Raw genomic sequence first — 18,208 nt, forward strand, 5'->3', positions numbered from 1 at the left:
CTAAAGCACCCGTTTTACAACATCACACCTAAACTCAAATAAACTTCAGTGGCTCCGTTACCCTATTTTTCACTTAATGATCTTCACAAATTGGCCCCTTCCTACCTTTCCTATATTCTTACATAGAGCTCTCTTCTACACACTCAATGGTCCAGCCATACTGGCCTACCTGTGGCTCCTCACACACAATGCTCCATCTCCTGTTTCCATTACTTTGCATTGTTGTTGTTCAGTCGTCTTCAGTCTTGTTCAACTCTCTGTGACCCCATTTGGGGTTTTCTTGGTAAAGATACTGGCAGGGTTTCCCATTTCCTTCTCCAGCTCTAGGAACGTTTTGTATTTTATATTTTACATTTTACAGATGAAGCAAACAGAATAAATGACTGCCCAGGGTCACGTAACTAATAATTGTCTCAGGCCTAATTTGAACTTTCTGGCTCCAGGCCTCGTGCTCTATCCGCTGTGCCACCTAGCTGCCTTCGCATTGGCTGCCCCCAAACGCCTAAAATGCATTCTCTTCTTGCCACTATCTCTTAGAATTCTCATTTTCCTTCACAACTCAGCTCAAGTATAAGATTCACTATCTTGACTCCAGGAGCTACTAATGCCCTCCCTCTCCCAAAACTACCTTGTGTTTATTTTGTATATATTTATGAATGTATGCAATGTCTCATCTATTAGGAGGGCAACATCTGTTTTATTTCTGTCTTTGTATCCCTAGTGCCTGATACTTAGTAGGTACTTAATCAGTACTTCTTGATTGACTATTCTTACTATAACTCTGTAACGGACACAAATTAGATCCTAAGCATGATTACATTGCAGAATACAATAATAAACTATCAGGCTGTTCTATCAGAGCAAATGCAGAACTTGGCAAAATTTTTTTTGGGTGGTGGCTCAGAGTAACAAAGTAGGTATGTATGTGTGTGGTGTATATACATACATACATATACATACACACACACACACACACACACACATATATGTATATACCCCCCCCCACAAAACAACAGAAACAAAAATCATTAATTATTCAAATTTACAGCAGGAAGTCATCAATCACCTGGCGTATGACAGTATCACTGATGTCACCACCAACATTGTCAAAGTAAACATCTACTCCAGACGGGCAAAGCTCACGGAGTTGTTCTGCCACATTCCCTTTCTTATAATTAATTGCAGCATCAAAACCCAGTTCTGAGACCAAGATAGAACACTTCTCATCTGTTCCACAGATTCCCACCACTCTGGAACAGCCTTCTAAATGGCCAATCTATAAGAATAAAAGTCCGAAAATTAAATGGTTTTATATTTTTATAATAGTACCTAGATAGGTGGAAAGGATGCAACCTACTACAAGTACATGCTGGCATTTGCTACAGTTCAGATCCGGTCAGAATTTTTAAACTTTTGGCCAAAGGCTACTGAAAGACTTAGAGCAAAGCCAGGATACAATGTGATGTTTAAAACAAATCATAAACATAGAAATAGAACACTTTGACTTTGAGTTTACAAGTAGACATCTTAAATAAGATTTTATAAAAGGAATCATCAGATCCTTGAGACATCACAACACTACATGTGAATCTAACTTTCTGAGCTTGAGAGATGCCAAAAAAGTATTCAGAAAATTACACTTCTGTAAGTTCTCATTATGAAATATGTTTATTACATTCATCTGTGTAACTGTATACACCTTCTTTGGAAATGTTTCAAAGCATGCTTTAAGGGCTATTCGTTGGTTCTGAAAAAATATAAGGTAAAACAGCCAGGGAGCTGGCAGTTCCATAGAAATGTTTAAGAACACAGCAATAACCCAACTGAGGTTCAAATGTTATGGCCAATGGGGACTAAAGATGAGCTCAGATTGTTACCAGCTATTTGATTTGTACCAAATTATGGTGCAACAGTTTCACAATGTTGTAGTGTTGTTTGGTCATAATGTATTAAGATGATACCATAAAACGACATTATTTACAGTAACATTAAACTGAGTAAGTCTGTACTAAGTTCTATATTTTTGTCACTGGTGATTTATCTTTTATTTGGAATTTTTTAAAAAAATCAGATAAGTTATTTAGCAGATTTACTCATTAGAATATGAAATTTCAGAGAGGCGGTTTTTTTATGATTATTTCTATCACAGCATTCAGTCATTTACATCTCATTCTCGTTTTTTCTAAGTTTCTTATAACTGGAGAACTAGACCCCAAATAAATCCCCAAATCATAGTATGTTTATTTTTAATAATAGCAGTAATATAGTTGACTGTTTATACACAACACTTCTATCAGAAATATTTAGGCAAAACATTACATGTGCTTCTCAATATAATACTTCTGCCTGTCTAGTTTTATATTGAAACTTCATTTATAGATGTTTCTTTCTAAAAATCAAATAAGTAATCATGAGAAAAGTTTACCTGGCCAGCCAATGATCCACAAGCACCTGCAGCTCCACTGACAACCATTGTCTGGTTGGAACCAGCAGTTATGTGACCTTTTTCCTTAATTCCAAATAAAGAAGTCAATCCTGGCATACCAATAGCACCAAGAAAATAAGAAAGGTGTCCATCTACAAACTGTGGGTCTACCTAAAATAAAATATGCACATATTTTATATAGCACTATGGATTTCTATTAAAGTTTAAACAGGAAACATTGGTGGAAATTAACCCTGTATAATTTCTGGTACAGTAAAGTGCCTATATGTTAAGGGAACTAACGTATAAAGTTGTACTGAACGTAGTATGGCAAAGCAGATAAAGAGTTGGGACCAGAATTTAAGCTATAACAATACTGGGGGAAAAAACTAATTCAGAGGACTTAGGAACCCTAATCAATGCAATGAACAATCATAACTCCAGAGGACCAATGATGAAAAATGCTATCTATCTCCTTACAGAAAGGTGATAGACTCAGGGTGCAGAGTAAGATACACTGAGAGACAGTAAGACACAGACCTTCAATATGGGAATTTGTTTTGTTTGACTATGCATATTTGTTACAAAGGTTTTGTTCTTATTTTTTTAATGGGGAGGAAGGGAGATGGGAAAAAATGGAAAAGAATGCTTGATAATTGAAATTTAATTTAATTTCCAAGTAATATTGCAAACTACGATAATTCTTTCATCAACCAAAAAAATGCCATGAATGAAAAAGGTCATGATCTCTGTTTTAGCTGCTCAAGATTTTTTTGTTTATCTGCTCTTCTATATAACTCCTTCCACTATTAGCTATGTGATCTTGGCAAAGTAACTCCATCTTCCTCTGTTTCAGTTTCCTGATCTGTAAAATGAGGGGATAGAACTGGATAACCTTCAAGGTTCCTTCCAACTAAGATCTGATTTGTAGATCAATCACCACAATGAAATAATAGTAACTCCTCACATTTGTATAATAACACTTTAAGGTTTGGAAAGCAATTTCCTTACAATCCTGTAAGACAGGTAATGCAAAAATTGTTAGTGGCTATCATCAGGGCCAGCATTAGGCAAAACTGTGAAGTATGACTTTAAGACCTCTTTCTTGCTCTTTCTGCACCCTACTGACCCTTAAACATCTTTCCTTCCTTCAAGCATTCACTGTCCCCATGCTGCCTTCCAGGTGCTTAGCTCTCAGCTGCAACATTCCTCCAGTCAGCAGCAGGCCTAGTTCTTGACTCTTTTTCCTGTATTCTCCTTTCAAAACTTAACTGTCTTCTAAATTAGTCCTTTATAAACCTCCATCTGTTAGAAAAAATTCTAGCTGAAATGTGCCACACTAATGCTTGTAAGCTAGTAGTAATAACAAATATGTATATTTTAATAGCTGTTTTTAACTAATGATTAAAGTTTCAAGTCCTAAAGCAGGCTAACTGGTGAGTGGGAAGTTAGGAGGAGGTAAGATTTTCCCCCTAAACCTTCTAATCACACCACCATAAAGCCCCTTGTTATTACTATGAAGTGACAAAGGTCCCTTGACTACAATTTTAAGCACAATTGTTTCACCAATGATTCAGATAGTAAATGAAAGTCATTAACTATACTTTCAGTGAAAACACGGCTAATTTTTATATAACTTATTCTTTATATAAATTTTCTGGCAACAAAAAGGAATCTGGAAGACCAAATAATTAACTGTTGGTATAGATTTTGATACACTTAATGACTTAGTAGGCAGAAGAAACTGGATGATTTCATTAGGTTGTTGATATTGAGCAGAATCAAATGCCAAGGAAAAATGAATTGAGGATTATATGAGACACATATATGAAATATACACATATATGTATATATATATATATATGCACTGTTTATCAGAGATTACCTTCTCAAGGATATTTCCCTCTAAAATAGCCTTAGTCTGCCAGGGCCAAGTAAAAGAAGTCACAAAATCGCCTTTAGCCAGATTTGCATATTGACTCTCTTCTATAACTCCAACACCTCCACCATCAACCACTTCAGACAGCTGCCAAGGTTTTAGATAGTCAACACCAGTGTCCTCATTCATCCTAGAACGCTGAAAAACAAAAACATTGATTAGGAGAATTCTGAAAATACTTCTCTATATGTATATATCTAGAAACCATTAAAAAGGGATATACTGAATGGTGTTGAGAAAAAAATAAAATAGTGTTAAGTACAAAGCATTCCTCTGATATAAAACCCCAAAATTTCATCTTCCCCTTTCCCTTCTCTCCTCTTAGATATTGCCTATTTAAAGAATATCTCTCTTTTAAAAGATACTAAAAATGCCCGTTTAAAGGATATAGGGGATTTTTAATATCCTCATGATAATCCTAATGAAACCATCAAGTATCATCTCACAAATTCTTTCAATCCCCACACCTGAAAAAAATTATTTTTCTCATCATTGCCCTTCTTCCCAAAGCCCTATTACTCAGTCTTTTACCTCTAAAAGGTACTGTTTTCAATTCAAAACCCACTGCTAGTGCCACAGTTAGAAAGGCGCTATGTTAAAGTGTATTACCTATGGCTATTTCCAGATAGGTCATTCTTATTAAAGGGAAAGTCATCAATGTTAACAATGAAGACCACAACTAAAGGGTGGCTTCAAGAGTCCCCAGAAGGAGGCAGAATTATATCCTCACCAGCTCTACCAACAAACTGAACAATTCCTAAGGAAGTTAAATACTAATAGGGAACACAATGTTCTGAAGTATTTTTAAAATTTTGATTAAAAAAAACTTTAAAGGATTCAGGCAACCAGAGCTACAAGCTACCAGGCTTCTTTCTTGCTTCTCTGAAATGTGACAAGCCATAATACATAAATATAAAAGACTTGTTTCTCTCAGTCAGGAAAAAAATGTCATCAACAATGGCTCAAAGCTACATGATTTGTTCCATCAGGCAGTTCAACAGAAATCAATGAAGATCTTCCATTTTAGCAACATTACAAAATGAGGCATATGAAACATACCTAACTAGGAATTACTTAAGCTGTTTGTTGATCTCAGTGCTATTAATCGCAATGACCTCTGAGGAACAATTTTCATAAGATCATACAAGTTACGAGGTGGCTAATCAATGCAAATACATAAAACCTTTAAGTATGAGAATACAGAGACCACCTGGACAGAAAGGAGAGACAGATGAGGAGCCTGGGAAACATCACAAGCCTGGCACAGAAACATGATATATTAGTGATGGGGGACTTCAATTATCAAGCAGAGAAGCTAAGAATAACTTTCTGCCTTAGTGCCAATTTCATCCTTCAAAAGACGGAGGAACCAACAAGGAGAATTTTTATTTTGAATCTAATTCTTACTAGCAGGGAGAAACTGGTTGCTGAAATAGAAATGATAGAACCCCAGGTAGAAGTGACCACTTCCTATGAGAGTCTGTGGTAGAGGAGAGGAAATCTGGACAGTATGTATCACGTTCCCTTAATTGGAAAATCAGATTTTAAAGAGCTCAGAGGAAACAAAGATAAGATCCCATGGAGTAAAATGCTTCAGAGGATGTCAGCCCAGGAGGACAGGGAGATATTTAAGAATGAAATTCTCAGGGGGCGGAGCCAAGATGGCACCTGGAAAGCAGGGACTTGCGTGAGCTCCCCACCACGTCCCTCCATAAACCATAAATGGCTCTGAACAAATTCTAGAACTGCAGAACCCACAAAATAGCAAAGGGAAGCGGGGATCCAGCCCAGGACAGCATGGATGGTTGCTGGATAAGGTCTATTGTGCATGGAGCGGAGGGGAGTGGAGCTCAGTGTGGGCGGCAGCAGGACCAACCAGACAGGGAGCCAGGCAGAACAGGCCCTAGTGACTTGAATCAGTGAGCTGTGGCAGCTACTAGACTTCTCAACCCACAAACACCAAAGACAACACAGAAGGTCAGTGGGAAAAGCTGCAGGTGACAGAGTTTGTGGTTCAGCCACCACCCCAGGGGCAGCAGGGGAGGTGCAGCTACAGAACTACAGCTGCAGTTACTTCTGGCCCCAGGCCCATGTGCTGGGAGGAATTAAGTGGTGGATCAGAGCAGGAGTGCAGAGCCTGCTTAAGATTTGCATCAGGTCCGGGTTGGTGGTTCTTGAGGAAGGAGGAGTGCCGGTGTGGTAGAGCTGGCTGTGTAGAAATAGCTCTGAAATCAAAAGCACATCCCTTCAAGCTTGGAACAAAGTACTCTTTGCTCTACAAGCAGTCATACCCTGCTGAAAAACTCAAGGGTCAAGTAAGTTGGCTGGGAATGTGGCCAGGCAGCGAAAACACACTCAGATGCAGACCCAGACTTTGGAATCTTTCTTTGGTGACAAAGAAGACCAAAACATACAGACAGAAGAAGTCAACAAAATCAAAGAGCCTACAACAAAATCCTCCAAGAAAAACATGAACTGGTCTCAGGCCATGGAAGAGCTCAAAAAAGGATTTGGAAAAGCAAGTTAGAGAAGTAGAAGAAAAATTGGGAAAAGAAATGAGAAGGATGTGAGAAAACCATGAAAAACAAGTCAATGACTTGGCAAAGGAGACCCCCAAAAATACTGAAAAAAATATTGAGGAAAACAACACTTTAAAAAACAGACTAACTCAAATGGCAAAAGAGCTCCAAAAAGCCAATGAGGAGAAGAATGCCTTGAAAGGCAGAATTAGCCAAATGGAAAAGGAGGTCCAAAAGACTACTGAAGAAAATACTACTTTAAAAATGAGACTGGAGCAAGTGGAAGCTAGTGACTTTATGAGAAATCAGGATATTATAAAACAGAACCAAAGGAATGAAAAAATGGAAGACAATGTGAAATATCTCATTGGAAAAACCACTGACCTAGAAAATAGATCCAGGAGAGATAATTTAAAAATTATTGGACTACCTGAAAGCCATGATCAAAAAAAGAGCCTAGATATCTTTCAAGAAATCATCAGGGAGAACTGCCCTGATATTCTAGAGCCAGAGGGTAAAACAGAAATTGAAAGAATCCACAGATCACCTCCTTAAATAGATCCCAAAAAGAAAACTCCTAGGAACATTGTTGCCAAATTCCAGAGCTCCCAGGTCAAGGAGAAAATACTGCAAGCAGCCAGAAAGAAACAATTTGAGTATTGTGGAAAAACAATCAGGATAACACAGGATCTGGCAGCTTCCACATTAAGGGACCGAAGGGCTTGGAAAACAATATTCCGGAGGTCAATGGAGCTAGGATTAAAACCAAGAATCACCTACCCAGCAAAACTGAGTATCATGCTCCAAGGCAAAATATGGATTTTCAATAAAATAGAGGACTTTCAAGCTTTCTCAGTGAAAAGACCAGAGCTGAATAGAAAATCTGACTTTCAAACACAAGAATCAAGAGAAGCATGAAAAGGTAAACAAGAAAGAGAAATCATAAGGGACTTACTAAAGTTGAACTGTTTTGTTTACATTCCTACATGGAAAGATGATGTGTATGATTCATGAGACCTCAATATCATAGTAGCTGAAAGGAATATGCATATATATGTGTATACATATATATACATATGTGTGTCTATGTATGTATATATGTAGGCATATATATATATATATATACACACACACACACACACACACAGAGGGCACAGGGTGAGTTGAATATGAAGGGATGATATCTAAAAAAATAAAATCAAATTAAGGGATAAGAGAGGAATATATTGAGAGAGGGAGAAAGGGAGAGATAGAATGGGGTAAATTATCTTGCATAAAAGTGGCAAGAAAAAGCGGTTCTCTAGGAAGGGAAGAGGGGACAGGTGAGGAGGAATGAGTAAATCTTGCTCTCATCAGATTTGACCTGAGGAGGGAATACCATACACACTCAATTGGGTATCTTACCCCACAGGAAAGAAGAAGGAAGAAAATAAAAAGGGGGGATGATAGAAGGGAGGGCAGACGGGGGGAGGAGGTAATCAAAAACAAACACTTTCGAAAAGGGACAGGGTCAAGGGAGAAAATTCAATAAAAGGGAATAGGTTAGGAAGGAGCAAAATATAATTAATCTTTCACAACATGAGTACTGTGGAAGGGTTTTACATAATGATACTCATGTGGCCTATGTTGAATTGCTTGCCTTCCAAGGGAGGGTGGGTGGGGAGGGAAGAGGGGAGAGAATTTGGAACTCAAAGTTTTAAAAACAGAAGTTCAAAAACAACAACAACAAAAAAAAAGTTTTTGCATGCAACTAGGAAATAAGATACCCAGGCAATGGGGCATAGAAATTTATCTTGCCCTACAAGAGAAGAAGGGAAATGGGGATGGGAGGGGAGTGGGGTGACAGAAGGGAGGGCTGACTGGGGAATGGGGCAACCAGAATATACAACATCTTGGAATGGGCAGGAGGGTAGAAATGGGGAGAAAATTTGTAATTCAAACTTTTGTGAAAATCAATGCTGAAAACTAAATATATTAAATAAATTAAATTTAAAAAAAAGAATGAAATTCTCATAGCCCAAAGAGAAATGATTCTAAAATGGGATTTGTCCAAAAACATTTAATTCAATAAAAATTTATTAAACACCTACTAGGTGTCAGGCACTGTGCTAAAGCACTAGTTATACAAAAAGAGGCAAAAGACAGTACTTGTCCTCAAGGACCTTACAATGAAAAGACTGCTGTCTATGCACAGGAATTCACCAATAAACTTGGGTACTGAAAAGAAATATTGAGTAGATGGAAACAAAGGCAGCTAACAGAGGATAATGGCACAGTCTTGTAAAAACCATGTTAAACCAAAAAAAAAATCCCAACACAAAAAAAAACAGAAGAAAGAGACAGAAAGAGAAATTCCATTTAAAATCACTATGGGTGGTACAAAAAACTTGTGAGTCTGCCTGCCACAGGAACTATATGAACACAACATATATGAACAAACATATATGAACAAAACATATCACACAAATCAAGACATCTAAATAACTAGAGAGATATTAATTCCTCATGAGTCAGCTCAGTCAATTTAATAAAAATGACAATATTACCTAAATTAGCTTATTCAGTGCCATAACAATTAAATTACTAAAGAATTACTTTATAAAGCTAGAAAAATCATAACAAAATTCATGTAGGGGAACAAAAGGTTAAGGATATCAAGGGAACCAATGAAAAAAATGTAAGGAAGTAAGACTAATAGTGTCAGGTCTCAAACTATATTACAAAGCTGTTATTATCAAAACTATTTAGTACTTGGTTAGAAATAGAAAGGGTGATGAGTGGAACAGATTAAGTACACAAGATAGAGAAACAAATGAGCATAGCAACCTAGTGCTTGATAAATGCAAAGATGCCCATGAGTAGAGCAGGAGCTCAATATCTGACAAAAACCACTGGGAAAAATGGACAGTAGTCTGTCAGAAACTATGCACAGACCAACATCTCATACTGTATATAACATGATAAACTCAAAATAGGCACACAATTTAGACACAAAGGGTGATATCTTAAGCAAATTAGTGGCACATGTAAGAAATTACATGTCAGGTCTATGGAGAGGGTAAGAAGTCATACCAAATAAGAGAAAGAGGTTTACAGGAAGTAAAATGGATAATTTTGATGATATTAAATAAATATTTTTACACAAACAAAACCAATGCAGCTAAAATTAGAAGAAAAACAGGGAACTAGGAAAGAAATCTTTGCAGCAAGTTTCTGTGATAAAGGTCTCATTTCTAAAATATATAGGGAACTGAGTGAAATTTATGAGAATAAGAGTCATTCCCCAAATGGCAGTCAAAGGATATGAATAGGCAACTTTTGGAGGAAGAAACCAAAGCTACCATAGCCATATGAAAAAATTTGTATATGAATACCAAATTATATGTAATTATATAATATACATATATTATAAACATAAATAAATTCATGTATAAAACACTAACAACAATTCTAGGGAACAATTTGGAACTATACCCCAAAAACTATTAAACTGTACATATCCTTTGACCCAGGGATACTGCTAGTAGGCCTATTCCCCAAAGAGATAAAAGGAAAAGGACACATATATACAAAACTATTTATAGCAGTTCTTTATTTGTGGTGGCCAAGAATTGGAAACTGAGAGGATGCTCACCAGTTGGCAAATGGCTGAACAAATTATGATATATGAATGTGATGGAATACCGTTGTGCTATAAGAAATAATGAAGGGGATGGTTTCAGCAAAACCTGGGAAAACTTATACGAACCGATACAAGTTGAGGTAAGCAGAACCAGAAAAACAATGTACACAGTAACAGCAATATTGGAAAGATAATCAAGTGTGAAAGACTTAGTAACTCTGATTGACATAATGACCAATTGCAATTCTTAAGGACTCATGATGAAATTATGTTATCAATGTGTGGAAAGAGAACTGACAGACTCAGAGTACAGAATGAAATACTTCATTCTATTTCTTTCTTTTTTCTCACTTTTTTTCCTCTGGAACATAGCTAATGTAGAAAATTGTTTTGCATCTTAATACATATTTGTCATGGGTTTTATTTTTGTTGCCTTTTCAGTGGCGTGAGGTAGGAAGGAGAGAATTTGGAACTCAAAATAAAATTAAGATGAATTTAAATTTTTAAAAATAGTTAATCTTGTACTCTCAAAACAAAAAATAGTTAGGAATACTACAATTTAGAATTTGCAGCTGGCAAGGAAATCTCAAGACAACAAAAAAACCTCTTTTTAAAAAAAAATCCTACCTTGGGAGAAAAAGGAGAAACAAAGAAGAGATAATAACTTTGTTTGGGGTGGATGGGATAACTGACAACAGAGAGAAGACAGAACTGCTCAAATCTTATTTTATTGCTTCATTTCTCTCTGCAGAGGAGAATGACTTCTACTCTAAAAATGACAGAACAAAACTGATTGACAGGGAGTTGATACCCAAGACGTATAAGGAGACAATAAGAGAGCACCTAGCTTCTCTAGTTGAAGTCCAGTCACCTGGCCCAGATAATCTGAAAATACCGGCAGATGTGACTGTTGAGCCACTATCAGTGATATCTGAAAGACCTTTATGGAAAATGGGAGAGGTATCACAAGATTGGAGATGGACAAAAGTCTGGATTAAAAAAAAGGGAAGAGGAAATAGACTGCAAACTATTTAGGTCAGTTGGTGGGACTTTGATTCCTGGCAAAGTTACTCAAAGGATAATTAAAGAAATGATTTTGACAAATATTTACAAAAGATGAAATTATAGATATTTCAATAATCATCATGTGTTATTGCCTTTGTGACAAATTTATCATTGGGTGCCTTGCACACAGTAGGTGCTAGATAAATATTGATTTGGAAAAAGAAACAAAGATCTAGAAAGGGAAGCAGTTGTTGTCTGTCCTTCATTCTCAAAGAGGACCAATGACATCATGCGGGTTTTGTCTTGACTTGCTTGTGAATTGGATTTAAGTGTGGTACAGTTGCACAAAGTTGTCAGCCTCACTCTCTCCTCCAGAGTCAATGAAGTCCAGTGGCAAGATACAAAGAGATAGCATGGCTTCATCAAGAACAAGTCATAGCAGACTAACCGCATTTCCTTTTTGACAGGATTACTAATACAGTAGATGAGGGGAATGCCATGGATATAATTCACCTTTCAATGAATGCTTAGCTAGGTTGTACAGTGGATTAAGTACCAGGCCTGGAGTCAAGAAGACCTGTGTTCAAATTGGCCTCAGACACCTTCTAGCTATGTGAGTTAAGTGACAGGGTAAGTCATTTAACCACTGTTTGACTCATTTTCTTAACTGGCTTGTTTTGAGATTCAGCTTGAGGGCCACCTCCATCATGCTATTGTTGGTCCACACAAAGTAAGCACGCATCTTAGGTATGCTTTTAGGTATTCTAAGAACAAAAGCAAATTGTGTTAGACACTCAGTCAAAGGTGATGTTATAAATGTACCATTCTTTGAAAATCAGGTTATCCAGTTAAGATACTCCAATATCCTAGTGCACTGTGCAAGACAGTCCCTGATCTTATGAAGCTCATAGTCTCATGGAGAGATAAGATGAAAATCAAACTGAACAAACAAGAGATAAATTAGAAATAATTAATAGAGAGAAGGCACTAGCAATAAAGAAGATCAGGAAAGGCTTCCTGTAGAGGGTAGGGTGTTAGATGGGATCTGAAAGAAGCCAGGGACACCAGGAGGTGGAGATAGGAGGGAGAGCCTTCCAGGCATGGAGAATAGACCATGAAAATGCCTGGAGTCAGGAGATGGAATGTCTTGTTCAAGGAACAGGAGGCCAATGTCACTGGATTGTAGAGTCCATGGCAGGGAGAGTAAGGTGTAAGAAGACTGAAAGGTAGCAAAGTTGTGAAAGACTTTGGTTGCCAGAGGGTTTTATGTTCAGAGAGCCACTGGAGCTGAATGAGTAAGTGGTCAGACCTGAGTGCTAGGAAGATTAATTTGATGGCTGAGTGAACAATGGACTGGAGTGAGGAGAGACTTTCAACTACTGCAATAGTCTAACCATGAGGTGATGAAGCCCTGTACCAGCATTGTGGCTGTGTAAATGGGGGGAAAGTGAGAGAGGTTATCGATTCAGAAATGACAAGATCTGACAACTAATTGGATATGTGAGGTAAAGGAGAGTGAGGCATGTACAGTGGCACTGAGGATGTAAATCTAAGTGAATGGAAGGTGGTTGTGTCCTCAGTGGTAACAGAAATGTTTGAAATGGGGAGGTTTCAGAGAAAGATAATGTAATGTGGCCTTTCTATGCCTGTTCTACTTGTTTACTGCCCCATCCAAAGTAAAAAGGTAGGCTTTTACTCACCTGGTTCTGGTCCCAAGAAGCAAGCTTACCCTCTGAAGGGTATCTCCCAAATGGTGGGTATGCAGGGAAGAGGGATTTTCCCAGTCATCTTCACTACTATTGCTGTGGGTGCTTGTATCCCAGGCTAGGTTACCACCACTTTCCCCTCCAGGTCAGAGGTGGGGAACTTAGGAGCTTGCACAGCATAAGGAGGGGAAGGAATAGAGGATGGCAACGCATAGGGATAGATATAGTTGTGTTGGAGACAAGCCTTTTGATTAGCTATTATGGGCATGGTGAAATGTGATCCATCTTCCTACCCTCTGACTGACTGATCACAAACCATAATGCCAGTAATACCCTACTTTGGAGACTGGAAACTCTAACAGACATGTGATCTTCTCAACATTACTTACTCCAAGGGTGAAAACTACAGCACATTGATGCCTCCCCACCCTGTGTGATTCTCGTTCTGTGATGAACTTATAGGAGGTCCACCCATGATTCTAGGGGCATGCGTCATCTGGACATCATGGTGATACCACTAGAATAGAAATTCCTTTTGGGAATGAACTGGTTTTTGCTTTTTCCTTGGATTCTTAGCACAATGCCTTTAACATGGTAGTTCTAACATTGTCCTGTTTTTCTGTGTGCCGTTCTTATTTCTTCTCTCTTCTGTTTATTTTGGAAAAGAGTTTATTGACACTTTTTTCTTAATTTTCTTTCATTTTAAAAATCTAATGAATACTTAAATGAATGATCAAACTATACAGGCTGGCTAACTATTATCCTTTGCACACATTTTCTCCCTTAATAAAATGTTCTGTTGATATCATCTGTTCATACCTCAACTTCATTTCCAAATATACCACACCACACTTCCTTACACAGAACCATCTTTCATAACAAAGAATAAGGGGGTGGGGTGGGGAAAGCAGCACGAGAAAAACCAATAAACACATCAGCCCAGTTTGACATTTTATGAAGTATTCTATAACCATAGTCCCTCTACTACTGCAAGTAAAGAGGGAGGTATGTTTTCTCCTCACTTCTTCGGGACAAACTTGATCATTATAATTATATAGCATTCCTTTCTACTTTTTTGATCTTTCCATTTATATATATAGTGGGTGTATACATATATATTTGTTTCAACTTATTTCACTTTGCATCAATTTACATGTCTCATGTTGGTTTTCTCAATTCTTTTTCCCCCTCTCAATTCTTCACCTTAGTAGTTTCCTTATGGTACAATAGTATTCCATTACATTTTCGTATCTTGCAAATTTGCTGAATTGATTAATTGCTTCAATTAATAAAAGTTGATTGGGTTTTCTAAATTAATCACATAATCTGCAATATGCAATAATATTATTTCCTTCTTTGGCTGATTTTCAGTGTTAATTTTGCAGAGACTGCAGTATTCCATGGTTCAAATGCAGAATACTACCACTCAAAGAATATTGGTATTAAAAATATTGACCCTTGGAAATGTTTTGTGTCATTTCCCATGTATAATTGATATTGTATTGCTCTCTTTCTCAGTGGGTAGGGGAGTAAGAGAATTTGGAACTCAACATTTAAAAAGAAAAGAATATAAAAAAATAAATAGTAAATTAAAATGTTTTTAAAAAATTGACCTTTGTCTCAGGAGAGGTTAGAATCATTAAAAGTAAAACAAGAAAATAACTGTGTGGTTTCTTAAAGGGAATATAGCATGCTATCCCCTGTTCAATTTGGGGGTCAACTGATCCTGAATCCATACCTGGCCACTGTGCCACCTAGCTCTCTGTGGCACATATGCCTGGCACATAATACGCACTTAATAAAAATTTCATAATTGATTATTTTGCCATAAGAAATGAGCAAAGGAATAGACTTAAAGAAACCTGAGAAGACTTGTAACTTGAAACAGGGCCAAATGAGCAGAACCAAGAGATCAAATTAAATAGTGACTATAGATAGCATTATGAAAGATTAAATAACTAAAATCAATGCAAAGAACACCGATAAAGACTTGGCAGAGACATGAAGATCAACAGGTGCAGAATGAGACGTGTATTTTCAGAAATAGTCAATGAATGGCTTTGTTTTGAGTAACTATACTTATTTGTTACAAGGAAAGACTTTTGTTTTGGGTAGGAGAAGGGGCAGTACTAATAGCCATACTTAAAAAAAGAAAGAAAATTAAGAAAAAGCAGGCAACAAATTCTTTTCTAAAATAAACAGAAGAGAGGAGTAATAAGAACGGGACACAGAAAAACAGGACAATGTTAGAACGACCATGTTAAATCTGAATAATAAAAAAAGCCCAACTGTATGTACTAGAGGTTTCATAAGAAATCTTCCATTTCCTATTCTTTCTATAGAAAATGTTTGTTTTTCTTGATTTTTATTAAGTTCATAATAATGAAAATAAAATATTTTTAAAAGGAGGCTCTGCAATGTTCAGGGCTAAATGAATTCACTACAATGTCAGCCAAAAATCAGAAAATTTAGGGAACTTCACTCTCTGTAAGGAACCCCATTCTGACTTGAACTCTGTGCTGAAGCTCCTGCGTGACAAAGCCGAACATGTTAGATGAGCATATACGTTACCCAAAATTAAAGGCCACAGGATTGTAACAAAAGGTTATCTCTTATATCTCTCAAGGAATCTCATAATTTTGACATACATGGGGAGATATTCTATTAGAGGAAAGCTTGTAAGGCAGCATTTTGTTTGACTAAAAATCAAATGCTTTTTTTATAGTCAAACAATAAGCAGAGTGGAATTTTATATTCTCTATGCCTTTTAGCCAATGGTGTGACAGCTAAGGTATGGTTTATCCTCATAAAAGTCTAACTGTTCCCTTCTAATACCCTTTTCAATAATACCTTATATGCATATGTAGCTTATTCTCATAAAATTTATTATTATTATTTTAATCATAGCACCTTGCTACTTACCATATAAGGATCCACAGAGAGATAAAGAGTTCGGACTTTTACTTGTCCCCCATTTAATTTATCTGGTAAATTAGCCTCTTCCATACGGAAATTCTCTGCCACTGGGGTGCCATTTTTTCCTAAAATAATGTTGGATAAAGAAAAGGAGAATAAAAGTATTTTTGGATAATCATTCTTTTAGCTATTATTTTCTAAAATAATTCCATTTATCAGTCATTCCCTTAGTCACTTTAAATGTCCATTTCCCATCAGCAGCTCTGCTGCTTTCCACTCCACAGGCCATCATGCCTCCCTCAGGATAAGCAGATCAACTGATATCTCACCACCATGCAGACTGACACAGTTTTTTATAATCAGCACCTTCTCAGTTCCCTCACTTGCTCTGATTAGAGTGCTGGAGGGTAAGCAATAAGCTCCTCCCAAAGCCTTCCTTTATAGAGAGCTCAGAACTTAGCAGAGAACTCCATTTTCCACCAGCAGCTCGGCTTGGTTTCCCATCCATGGAACATCATGATGCCCCCATGCTAGGTAGTCCCTGGTGCCGCACTGCTGCTCTCTCTGCCCCGCCATCATACTTTCTTCCCTCCCCATTAGGTTATAAGCCATCCCTGAGGGCAAGAACTCTTTTCTTCCCTAAATTTGTATCTCCAGTGTTTTAGAAGGCATGTAATAAATGCTTATTGAATTGAACTGAATAATGACTGTTATTGAACTGCCTTTCCTGACAATTTTAAATGACCTACCTAGACTAAATTATTTTCCAATCGCTGCTGATTTTCTCAAAAATATTCCTTTGAAACTACAGATTTTACAATTGGTGTTACTCACAAATCTTTTAATAAATATTTTTTAAAGTTTTATTGATATTTATTGCATTCACCTCAAAGTCATTTCTTGGAATCCCCATCCCCACCCCCAAATCTCCTGTGTGACAAAGAAACACAGTTAAGCAAAAACATCTGATATAGAGATTGCATCTGACAACATATATAATATGAGGCCCTAGAAGTTCCCTACTTCTTTACTGTGAAGAGGGTACCCTGTTTCATTATCTGTCTTCTGGAATCTTTATTGGCTTTTCAATTATTCACTGTCCAACTTCCTTTTAATATTTTCATCTATATCATTGCGGTCCTAGTGTATATTGTTCTTTTAATGATGTATATTTTGTTCTGCATCCATTCACACTACCCTGAAATGAACATTTCCATGTTTCTCTGAATTCCCCATTATCATAGTTTCTTTTGTTTCAGATTTGACTGTATTTTAATAGAAATTGTTTCCTTTGTAATACTGTGCATTTTATTTTACTCATGTAATAAATAGCATTCTCAGAAATGTTCAGTAAAAAGATTAAGAACCCAGGTATTGACAGATCCTTACTCTACAACTTATGAACTTTCCTGCTTGCTTGGGCCACTGAGAGATTAAATGTCTTGTCCAGAGACACACTCATCATTTCTTAATGCACAATAACATTCCATTATATTCAGATATCATTCTCCAATTGATAGGTACTCATTTTGTTTCTAATCTCTGAAATCCCCAGGATGATACAATTAATATTTTGGCAAATATTAGACTTTTGCTTCTATAGGATTATATAGGATATATGCCCAATGGTAGGATCACTGAGTCAAAGGGCATGGACAATATCGACTATTTTCTTGCATAATTAAAAACTGTTATCCAGAATAGCTGGACCAATTCACAACTCTAAAAATTGTATATGAATGTGCCTGTCTTCCAAAGACCCAACAAAAATCAACTGTTTCCATTTTTTTGGTCAGCTTTTCCAATTCAATCAAATGAGACATTTGTAAAGTTCTTAGCACAGTACCAAGTGCTATATAAATGTTCATCCCCTCCTTCCCCCAATTTGCATGCTGTGAAATTCAGCCTAAGAGCTGAATAATAATAAAGAGCTACAGTTATATTGTCATTTAAGGGTTGCAAAAAGCTATTTACACAGTATATCTCATTTTGTCCTCCCAACGACTTTGGGAGGAAGGTGTTATTATTTTCCTCATGTTACAGAAGAGCAAATTGAGGCTTTAACAGGTTAAGTGA

The 18,208-nt window shown here is 36.9% G+C and overlaps 1 protein-coding gene across 1 annotated transcript in view; it reads right to left on the reverse strand.

Moving 5' to 3' along the window:
* The window catches only part of LOC118827966 (prostaglandin reductase 2-like), a 52,238-nt gene that overhangs the window by 15,389 nt on the left and 18,641 nt on the right, over nucleotides 1-18,208 (reverse strand). Inside the window, exons 3-6 of the mRNA XM_036734321.1 lie at nucleotides 16,139-16,257; nucleotides 4,311-4,502; nucleotides 2,426-2,596; nucleotides 1,067-1,276 (exon numbers count right to left, since the gene is read on the reverse strand). Of these exons, the coding sequence (XP_036590216.1) occupies nucleotides 1,067-1,276; nucleotides 2,426-2,596; nucleotides 4,311-4,502; nucleotides 16,139-16,257 (692 nt within the window). The remainder of the gene's footprint in view (nucleotides 1-1,066; nucleotides 1,277-2,425; nucleotides 2,597-4,310; nucleotides 4,503-16,138; nucleotides 16,258-18,208) is intronic.

The sequence above is a fragment of the Trichosurus vulpecula genome, chromosome 8 (assembly GCF_011100635.1).
Source record: "Trichosurus vulpecula isolate mTriVul1 chromosome 8, mTriVul1.pri, whole genome shotgun sequence".
Classification (NCBI taxonomy): Eukaryota; Metazoa; Chordata; class Mammalia; order Diprotodontia; family Phalangeridae; genus Trichosurus; species Trichosurus vulpecula.